The 11542-nt window shown below is 39.0% G+C and overlaps 1 protein-coding gene across 4 annotated transcripts in view; it reads left to right on the top strand.

Annotated features, from left to right (window-relative positions):
* kdm5c (lysine demethylase 5C) overlaps positions 1–11491 on the top strand; it is a 27399-nt gene extending 15908 nt beyond the window's left edge. For all 4 annotated transcript variants that reach the window (XM_016561646.1, XM_016561645.1, XM_016561649.1 and 1 more), the window contains 6 exons: positions 1472–1594; positions 2126–2893; positions 2979–3030; positions 3123–3322; positions 9325–9472; positions 10661–11491. In XM_016561646.1, coding sequence (XP_016417132.1) covers positions 1472–1594; positions 2126–2893; positions 2979–3030; positions 3123–3322; positions 9325–9472; positions 10661–10680 — 1311 coding nt within the window. In that variant the 3' untranslated portion in view covers positions 10681–11491. The remainder of the gene's footprint in view (positions 1–1471; positions 1595–2125; positions 2894–2978; positions 3031–3122; positions 3323–9324; positions 9473–10660) is intronic.
* Positions 11492–11542: the final 51 nt, after the last annotated feature.

Consider the following 11542-nt stretch of genomic DNA (forward strand, 5'->3'; position numbering starts at 1 on the left):
CCGACAAATCAGATGAGCGGTGAGCAGAGACTGCTTTAGGCCACAGAGTGGTGAGTTCTGACAGGCTGCATCAGAGCCAAATAGCGCGTTTCAAAATTAAGTTATTTTATCGGCGAATCGGTTTTGAAAATGACCGATATCGATAATCATAAAAATACTTAATATCGGCCAGGCCGATAATCGGTCGACCCCTACTTAGTTAGGGATGCAGCGATTAACCGGTTTCGCGATTAACCGCGCTTTAAAACATCACGGTTAATTAATCGTAAAGGTTCTGCTAAACCGAGTGTTTCTGGTACACGGAATGGAACTGTTGCAGCTTGTGCAAAATGGAAACAAAGTTACACTAAAGGTGCACCAGCTTAAAATGACGTGCTTATCAGAGACACTGCTGTACATTGAACGATTTTAATGCACGACGTGAAGGTAAGAACCACCTGACGCGAAGCTACAGCTCGTTAGCTCCGCATTCTGCCCGCTTCAGATCAGAAAGAGATGAAATAGTGCGGTAAGATCACATTTATTTGAATTAATTATAACATTTAGCTACTTGAATTAATTATTCGAGGGTCGAGAGAGAGAGAGAGTGAGAGAGAGAGAGAGAAGAGGTGACAGTTGCCCTACCTGCATCTGTGCATCTCTCCAGTAGGCTATTTAATTTATTTTATTAATAAAAGTCCCGGGGCGGCATTCTCAAGAAGTTTGTGTCCTCCTGAATGTTTGTATACGTGCGCAGCGCGATCTCCAATCTCACAAACCAAAATAATAGACATGATTTTCTCAGGCCACATGTAAAATCATATGAATTATTATAAAGATTATTAAAATGAATACGTATGGATGACAGTTGATTACAATATTTCAGTTTATTTTCATCATTAGTAACAGTTTCCCCTGTGGGACAAATAAAGTTCATATTAGTCGTATATTAATAATAGGCTACTTCATTAACTTTATTTACTGTCCCTGTTGTAGTATTATTCATAAGTAAAAACCAACAATATTTTTTTTTTCACCATGTTTCCAAATTCTCTACCCCAGGTCCAAAAGAAATGTAAAGAATGTACAAACTGAAAACATTAAATACTTTTGTGATCTATTTCCATTTGTTATTTTCAAAAGAGAAATACTGTCATGGATGTTTACAGAGCAGAGGTCAGCTTTTTTTAATTCCAATGGGAGAGATGGACTTTTGTTTGTCTTTTGTTTATTATTATTGTGTGTTGTATTGTTGGTTACTGTGTTATTTCTGTTTCAAAAGCCAGCAAAAAAAAACAACACTTTAATATCTAAAGAGTGTTCATGTGATTTTATACATTAGTAATGTTGTGAAATGAATAAATACATAATAATCGCCATAATGGTAAAACCATGATTATTCCTCAGACAATAATCGTACCAACAAAATCTATAATCGTTTCATCCCTATACTTAGTTTTACATGACCATGGCTTACTCCACCTTTGTGTAGGTGTTGTGCCCATGTGTTGAGAAGAGCAAGAAAATGGAGGAGAACTCCCTGGGTACGGAAGCAGATTCTGATGTCAATGTATTAGGCCTCACTGCTCAGGACCTCCGAGACCCAGGAGCTATCGTGAGTTACTGTTTACTCATAACTGTTCCATTTATCCTTTTTGTGTGTTCATACATCAGACTGACAATTTGTCTGAATCTGTGTATGACACACTCTGTTCTAAAACCTAGTGAGCTGCCTACAGGGGCAGCACCTAACTTCTTAGCTGCCTCCAAAGATGGAAGAAATTGTAAGTTGAATCTTCTGTGCTCAGTGCCTTCCAAATCCGTGACTTGTGAGATTCCATGACAGTTAAGACCCAGGTATACTTCACTTTTAGTGTTCCACTCCATGTAGCACAATCCATTAAAAGTACACCTCATTTACCATTAGCACGGATGGGCACAATGTATCTTTGTTTTCAAATGTTCAAATCGAAACAAATTGGAAACCAGAGTGGAACACAGATACAGGAAGTATACTATCGGGCTTTAGAAAGCTGGGGCTGCTAACTACGTTTTGGAACAGCTTAGAGAATTGTATTTTCCTTAATCTCATTGTAAGTTGATTAGGTTTTGCATATTTATGCGACTTTTGTGTCATCAATATCAGGTGATGGCATTCAAAGAAGGGGAGCGTCTGGAGAAAGAGGCCCTCCTCCGCCTCCAGCAGGTGAATTTAACTAAACCCGGCATAGAAAAAGGAGCAAACGGTGACCAGAACGGCATCAAGACGGAAAGGAAACGGAGTGACTCCATGGAGACAGACACGCCGCATAACTCGGACAGCACCTTGCTGCAGAATGGTGGCTCCGCCCCTTCCCTCACCTCTAGCCAATCAGTGTGTGTGTGCAGTGGCCAGCCCTGCCCCTTGCTTCACCGGTGCCATCTATGCAAAGACTGGTTCCACGGAGGTTGTGTGCCCTTCCCATCACTGCTGGGCTCCTCCGACACAAATCTTACAAAGCCCCTCTGCTGGTGGGACTGGAACACACGTTTCCTCTGTCCGCGGTGCCAGCGATCCCGGCGGCCACGGCTGGAAACCATTCTAGCGCTGCTGGTGGCGCTACAGAAGTTACCTGTACGCCTGCCAGAAGGAGAGGCGTTACAGTGTCTTACAGAGAGAGCCATTAACTGGCAGGGTCGAGCCAAACAGGCACTAGACTCTCCGGAAGTACAGAGGGTGCTAGAGAGACTCCAACAAGAGGAGCAGGAAATGAACAGTATAAAAGAGGAAGAGCCAGAAGAGAAAAACAAATGGAATGGGGATACTGTAATTGTGTTGTCTGACTCAGAGGAAACAGAAGATGGTGTTATTGATCTGACAGAGGAAATGAACTCGACAAAAAAGAGCGAAGAGAAGGCTGCTAATGGTACACAGGTGAGGAAATGCAGTTGTAACTTTTATGAAATCAAACAAATGTAAAAATATTGTACAAAAACTGCTTTTTCCTCTTCCTGTCCAGTCTGGCTGTCAGAATGGAGTTGCTAAGAAGTCAGGCACTCAGGACATTACAGGTTAGTTGCCTCAGTCATTCACGGGCCTCCTTGAAAGGTGTAATCAAACTGCTTTCATTCATTTTTTTACCTATTGGCTGTTGTCTCGTTAGGGGTGGAGTCTCTGTTGTCACTAGTGCCGTGTCTCAAAGGGCCAGTGATCGAGCTGACCACATCCACCAGAGCACAGCTGGAGGAGCTTCAGCTAGAAGGAGACCTGCTGGAGGTCACGCTTGACCAGACACACACTATTTACCGGATCCTACAGGCTGCATCACAGCCGCACCAAGATGCCCTGCACACACTCATACAGGTGAGGAGGTTGTGTTCAGATCATCACATTTATACTGTGAAGACCATTTTTTATACTTCATAGGCCCTATCCCAAATAGCACACTTCATTTGCATTTATGGTCTGGTGGATTTACAAGGGCTGCCGCCGGAACATTTAGGCCCAATCACATTTCTACCCCTTAGCCCTTCCCCGTGAAGGGGTAGGGGTGTCTCGATTCTCTTTTGGTTGGAGGGGTAAGGGGAAGGGCCAGATAGCCCTTCAAACGAAGATTTTTCGGGACCACACTTCAAACGAAGGGGTATGAATAATCTCAGCATAAACCGGCTTCAGCGGCAACATGGCTGCCCGAGCGAACAAAAAGACATAAATGTAACCATTATTGGCATTAATAAAGATTTTAATGAAAAGTAATCATTTGTTTTATGTTACATTCAATCGTGTGTTCATAGTTACAGTCATGTTATTCAAAGCAATGTTTGCAAAAAATCGCTAAAGTTTGCTAACGTCATATCATTACTGCACGATAGTACCACATCATATTTTCATGTCTGATCTGGGCGATAACCACCATAGACATTGAGGGGGACTAGCCCCCCCAATAATTAAAAATCGCTAAACCTTTTCTCAAATACCTATTGCCAATTCGAGAGAGAGAGAGTTGCTTGTATGCGCGTCTGTGCGTCTCTCTTTACAATGAGTGAGTTTACTTCAAGAACAGCGAATTTATTTTCTCCTTGCTGGAAAATATAATGTAGCAAGTATTTAAACTGTTATTAATAAAAGTCGCAGTGCAGCTTTGACGAGTTTCTTTGCTCCTGGATGTGTGAACTGCGCGATCTCCGATATGTGTGTGTGTGTGTGTGTCAGTAAGCAATGCATTAATATAGAACGGTAAGGCTCTAATGCACACCAGTATAGGTGTGTTTATTGTAGGAGCTAGACGACGTATGATGACGTGTAACGGTGTAGTAGTGGTGTCCCAATTCTTAGGGGAATATTTTCACCCCTACCCCTTGACACTCTGTTTCAAGGGACAAGTGGAAGGGGTATAAAATAGAATTGGGATTGGGCCTTAGTCCACAAGACCATAGGGTGTCCCTCCTTTGTGACCGCTATGTGCACTTTTGACAAGCCCACACTGAGGCAAGCTGTCCCTTCACCAAACTTCTACCCGTCAGTCAAAGCGGCATTACGTCACAAAGGTGTCGACTCCGAGGAAGACCGTGAGGGTTTAGGGTGTGATTTGGGTCAGGGATATAATTGATAGATGAGCAGAATATGTAATGTCACTAATCAGGGTTCGTACAAGGTGCTTAAAGTGCTTGAAGTACTTGAATTTGACTTTTTGAAATGTAAGTCCTGGAAAACCCTTGAAAACAGCCATATTTTTGAGAAGGTACTTGAATTTTTAAAAGGCAGTATATATGTAATATAGTATATATAAATTAGTGTTACATTTTTTTTTTCCCGATATAATCTTTTCACGCAAAATTAACAATGCAGCGCATCTGATATAAATACAGAGCCATTTCAGGAGCGCGGACAAGATCTTGTGATATTAAACGTGACAATGAGGTGTCAGTATAAAGTTGAGTTTGTGGTAAAACCTTTGATGGTGCTTGCGTTATTGTTCTCTTTTATTGCGTACATGTGCTGTTTGTTTGGGTTTCCAATCACGTGCGTTTGGGAATGCATATGAAGTGTGATGCACTTTGTGTTGCACTGTTATTATTTACAAGCGTGGAGTGCGTCTCCATCTCAGCAGCTCGGTCAACAAACTCTTCCTCTGCATATGCTGTGAGTTTGGGTTGCTTAATGTTCATCTGTGAAAACTGTGTGCATTATCTCACTAGATCTGTAACATAAATCATTTATAAACCTATGCCAACACAGGAGAATATGAATGGAGAATGCGATTTGTTGTACATCGCGATTTCAAAATAAAAGTTTAAACCCTTGCTCTGAGTTTGCATGTGGCCAAATATTAAAATTATATGGATGTAAACGTCCTTGAATCATGCTGTAAAGTAAAGCATCGCCAAGCAGTTGGCGCCCTCTGCAGGTATTTGTTATAATATATAATGTATTGGTCAAGCTCATATTTTGGTTATGCTCATATTTTGTGTAGGCATATATTACATTATGTAGGCCTATTTTAACAGTGTTGTTCAATAAAACCATGTAATTACTTGGTTTTGATACTTTATTTGAACCAATTATTGCCTCATCGTTAGTTTATATATAAATAGTCATACTAAAGCCTGTTTTTCAATTAGGTTTATTTTTATTACTAAAAAATATCAGATTACTCAGTTGTCAAAATAATCAGTAGATTACTTGATTACCAAAATAATTATTAGTTACAGCCCTAGATTAGTTAAAATATTTCAAAATACAACTGCATTGTTTTGATTTGTGTGATTAAAAGACAAATATTTTGTCATTTAAAAAAAATCTTAAAAATAGTATTAAAATATTGTCTCATTCTAGTGAACCAAGTATCTGTATTTTGTCTCATCTCATGAGCTAAGTGTATTGTCACACCCCTAGTGTCGATAAGTGGTAATATAGCTCATAATTTTCCAGGTGTATGATACAGCTTTCATTCTTCAGGTCAATCATATATTCATGAAAAAAAAAATTGAATAAGGGAATTTTGAATAAGGAAAGCGATAACTTTGCCATAATATCCTTTCAAATGTTAAAGTTGCCACAGTCATTGCATGCTATTGTGTTGCACTTTATTTATACCATTTTGTTTTATTAGTTTATTAGAATTTGAAAGATAACGATATTGTAAGTGAGATCTCTGATTTTAGTCCTTGAAAACCAAAAAAGTAGTGCTTGAAAAGGAAATCCTGGAATTTCATTTTGCAGTTTCTGTACGAACCCTGACTAATTGAAATCAGATTACCAGACCTTTTCCTTGCAGTTTAATTTCTCTTTTCCTTTCTTTTCTTTTACCTTGGTTTGCTGTTTTTATTATTTTCTTTCTTGTTTAATGAATTTAATGAATATGCACGATATTGTTATCGTGGGCACTTCTAAATACCGTGAATAATTATATATTACAAATTATTCAGAATTTTGAATGCATTTTAAGAATACTTTTCCCATCAACTGGTCAAAATGCACAACACCGCTGTATGCTGCAAAGGTGCGCACTCTGATGTAAATAAGCACGGACGAGAAGCACATGGCGGAACATGTGAGAGACGCTCTGGATGAAAGCGCACTTTCAATGTGACATGCTCTGCGACAACGGTGTTTGAAAACACTATTGTCCATGTCGATAAATACATTAATTCCAATCTATCTTGCTATATTTAAAGGGATAGTTCACCCAAAAATGAAAATTCTGTCATTAATTACCCTCAAAGTTGTTCATGTTTAGAACACAAATTAAGATATTTTTGATGGAATCTAACAGCTTTCTGACCCTCCATAGACAGCAACTGAACTACCACTTTCAAGGCCCAGAAAGGTAGTAAGGACATTGTTAAAATAGTCCACATGACATCTGTGGTTAAACTGTAATGTTATGAAGCTACGAGAATACTTTTTTGTGCGCAAAGAAAACAAAAATGAAGACTTTATTCAACAATCTCTTCCATGTCGGTCTTTACCGTGCGTTCACGAGAGTATCACGCAGGAGCCGGCATTCTGACGTAGAACCTGAATGTGCTGCACCTTGTTTACAAGCAGAGGAATGCACACAAGTGACATGATACTCTTGTGAATGCACGATGGAGACTGACATTGATGACAATATTTACATTGGTAAATAAATTCGTTATTTTTATTTTCTTTGCACACAAAAAGCATTCTCATAGCTTCATAAAATTACGGTTGAGCCACTGATGTCACATGGACTATTTTAATGATGTCCTTACTACCTTTCTGGGCCTTGAACATGGTAGTTCCTTTGCTGTCTATGAAGGGTCAGAAAGCTTTTTTTATAGAGAAATATTAAATGATCTAAATAACTGAAGTTACTTTAAAAATGAAACAAACTGCCAGCAGGTGGCGGCAAGTCACTGATTTTTATCACTGAATCATTCATTCAATTGATTTATTCGAATGGCTGATTCATTCAGGAAAGTGTCTTTATGAATGGGTAATCATGAATCACTGACTCACTAGATTCGTTTAAAAAAAAAAGTTCATTCATAAACTAAACACCGCTGTGTTTGAATGGAGATGTGCTGTGTATATGTTTTAAACTATTTTCGACGACGAAATAGAGCAAAATCAGACAATAGTGTTATAGGCAGACAATGTTAGTCACTTAATATTAACTTCTTGTTTATTGAATTGTATTGTATTAAATCAGTATCACATTTCCAAACTCCCTTAAAAATCAAAAGCTATCACTCATCTTAGTTCATCGCGATCTCACATTTATAATCAACGAAGCTACACTGCACAATTAATCTCTTATTTACACCCTGTCTACACTTTGCTTATGAAAGGATTCGTGAGATATGTCTGTGATACATTACTCAACGCTGCAAAAACACGTAGAAACCTTTGAAGCTCCCCTGAGCGCAATGACAAGTATGATGATGATCGGGTCAGTCGCACTGGTGCTCCTAAAAATTTTTTCATAGTCGCACGCAGTAGTTTTCAGTCGCAAATGCGACTGAAATGGTCGCACTATAGAACCCTGATTTGTGTTCCAAAGATAAACGAAGGTCTTAAGGGTTTGGAACAACATGAGGGTGAGAAATAATGACAGAATTTTCATTTTTGGGTGAACTAACCCTTTAAGCAATGCTATATAGCTACCAGAGTGGGATTAACTATTGTATATATTTGCAAATCTTTTGAAACCGTGAAAGCTGCTCAAGGCTCTGTTTATGTTTATCTTAAAGGGGTGGTTCACTGTTTTTTTTCTAGGCTTGATTGTGTTTATGGGGTGCAGTCTAACATGTATTAATGCTTCGTTTTTTAAAATACGCATTCTTTTTCACATAATTTACCTTTATTCCACACCGCTCTGTCCCTTCTCTGAGAAACACGCTGATCATTTCCTGCTTTTATGAAGCCCCGCCCTCAGAAATAGGCGATGGGCTCTGATTGGTTAGCTAGCCTAGTGTGTTTTGATTGGCTAAAACGCCTCTAGTCCACATCTTAACGTCCCGCCCCTCTTCTCAGCGGCATGTGCTCTGGTTGTATTGTAAACAACGGCGTCGTTAATATCGCTTATCAGTTTGAGCTCGATTGAGAAGCAGAGGATATTATTGAAGAGGATCGTGCAGAACCTGTGCAAGCACGGCTTTTAATGGTAGGGCCTATGTTTTGTTTGTTGTTGTTTCATACTTTAAGATATGCTTTTATTTGTAAATGCTACTGGTTATGTTAGCTTTTAATATACAGTTTTATCCTGATTAAAGCTTTAATACAGTACGGCAACTGCACGCGCGTCCATGTTTAACGCTTCTCATAGCTATGTGAAAGCAAGTGTATAATTGTAACAGTTCATTGTTGGAGCTGAGCTGAATGAGAGAGAGAGAGATGCAGAGCAGGGGGACGCGAGGAACAGTATTAAGAACCGCTGCTTTAGAACATTGATTTTGAAACTTGTGAATCCATTAGAATCGTTAGAAGACAGAATCGCGATTCATATATGAATAGATTTTTACGTGCACCTCTAGTTTTCTCTTCCTCTTCTCTAAAGCAGCACAGCATGGCCTTGCCCCCTTTGTTGCCTTTTCCCCGAGGGTGGGGTTTATCTGGGTTTGTTACTTCACGAGCCCGGGAAGTAACTTGTTATAGTCCCTACCAGACATTTTTGTAGGCATTAAACTGCCAGAATTTTAGAAGACAATATCTCCGTTTGCATTGAACTTTCAGCTTCGTAACTTTGCAGATATTGTTTATGCTCAAACAGCAACATTACACACTAACTAACATTCAAAAAGTGAAATCGCAATGAACCACCCCTTTAATTCAGCAATGTTTCTTTTGCTGCCCTTTTGGACCCCTCATAATCAGGCTTAACTCATTTTGTGTTTCAGATTGAGCTGCAGGAACAGAGAAGCTCGGGTCGTGGCAGCAAGTCAAAGGACTCTAGGAGGAAGAGAAAGAACCAGAAAACCGAAGACGAGCCTAAATCTACAGATGCTTCTGAATGCAAGAAGACAAAATCTACAGATCCACACACAGGTACACACTGCTGTCAGGCACACATTTTATTTACTATCAAATGTCTGTGATCAGAAACAAACACACTTGCTCTTCTCTAGAGTTGGGAATTGAAAATCGATTCCAATTCCAGAATCGGATACTTAAGGTCAGGAATCGGATATTTGTTGTAAAATAAAAATTTCGATTTCACCTATCGATTCCTGTGTGCGCTTTTTTTCTTTTCTTCATCTGTGAGGACCTGACCTAGCGATCTGCCAGGACCTTGCTCGCTAATCTAAGCGCTCCAAAATTTGTTTTATTCCCCAACCTTTTACATGTGTGATCACTTGGTTTGTACGTGCAGCGTACGATCACATCAGTGTGATTTGAACATTTAAATCTGCGTTCCCACTGCCGCTGACCTAAAGAGAGCAGCTGTCTGTCATGAATGAATCGGCTTCACAGTCTTTTCAACCACACAGCATCATTATTTCTGTGTTACAAACATTCAAATCACAGAAGTACTGGGATAAAAGTTTATAGTTAAGATATAAACTCGCGATTAAAATAGAGTAAATCACCTTTTGAAAGTAATTTGACACTTCAAATGAATATTTATCGATTACATTATGGTGGTGAAAACAAACATTCAAATCACAGAAGTACTGGGATAAAAGTTTATAGTTAAGATATAAACTCGCGATTAAAATAGAGTAAATCACCTTTTGAAAGTAATTTGACACTTCAAATGAATATTTATCGATTACATTATGGTGGTGAAAAGGGGCTGTTAAAATGTATTTGTCTTTGAATTATAAGAGATTCGTTCAAGAACGCTGATTCATCCAGTAATGAAACAAGTACATCTTGAGTGAGTCATTGAATCATTCATTCATAAATTACATGTGATTTTGTTTAATGTTTTTTCTTCAGAATCATGAGAACCACAACTTCCATTGGGGGTGAAAAAAAACTAAATCCAGAATCATGCAGCTCTATTTTGTACACAAACAGCTCTTAAAGAGTCCAGTTTTTATGTAGCCTTTTGATGTTTGTTCATGGTATGAAGCTGCAACTAAATGGTTTGCAAAAAAGAGGCATCACAAATGATTGATATCATTTTTTTTAATCGCATTGGAATCGAAACTGGGAATCGAAAAGAATCAGAATCGATAAGCAGAACTGGAATTGATAAAATTCAAACGATACCCTACTCTTCTCTTGCAGATCTTGTGATGATTTCCTGAAGCTGTGGAGGGGCGGACGATGTGAACGAGAGGAGAACCACAGAGACAGAAAAACGCAGGCCTCAGGCTAATTTCCCCACATAAGCTCACATTAATTTTTTTCAACCCATCAAGTGGACGCTCCCCACCATACTAACCACTGCACTTTTTCCTGTTTTCCTTCCCCTTTGCCTCTGTTCTCACCCCTCATCCTGAACGGTGCGCAGGCTGCAGATCTCTGTTCTCTTAGGGGAGGGATAAAATGAGATTTGCCCTGCAGTTAAGCTGTCTGTCTTTACAATATAGATGTACCAAACTGTTCTTAACGCAAATGCCGTGTGCTGCATAATACGACATGTCCAGGTATTCACACACAGACACACTCGATGACAGGCAGAAGGGGCGTTTAGCGGCGTTGCTACAATGACACTCGTATTCTTTTTGTACCGAGTCTCACATTTTGTCAGGGAGATTCAACATTGTGAATAAACTAGTATAATATTTTGAAAGTGACGGAAAATCAAAGGCATTTACGTTCTGGTGCTACTTTCCTAAGATAGGTAACTGCATAGTCCTTTCTCTCTTTTCCACTTCCTCTGTCTTCATTGTCATTTCCTTTCAGTGTCTCTTTTAAGCTACCTGCTCTCTACCCCCTCTTCCTCTCCACAGAACTGTACAAAATCTCACTTTAACTCCCTTTATCTCCATCTTATTTTGTCGCTGGGGTTCTAATATTATTATTATTATATTATTATTATTATTATTGGTATTGCTATTGCAGACACGCATTGTCGTGAGTTTGTGTATAAACATTTTCATTTCAATGTTGCCTTTTTTTCTTTTCACTCTTGTTAGAAAATAAAAGTTTAGACTTGTTTTAGGA

This window comes from Sinocyclocheilus rhinocerous, unplaced genomic scaffold (assembly GCF_001515625.1).
Source record: "Sinocyclocheilus rhinocerous isolate Xijiao unplaced genomic scaffold, SAMN03320098_v1.1 scaffold559, whole genome shotgun sequence".
In the NCBI taxonomy this organism is placed as follows: Eukaryota; Metazoa; Chordata; class Actinopteri; order Cypriniformes; family Cyprinidae; genus Sinocyclocheilus; species Sinocyclocheilus rhinocerous.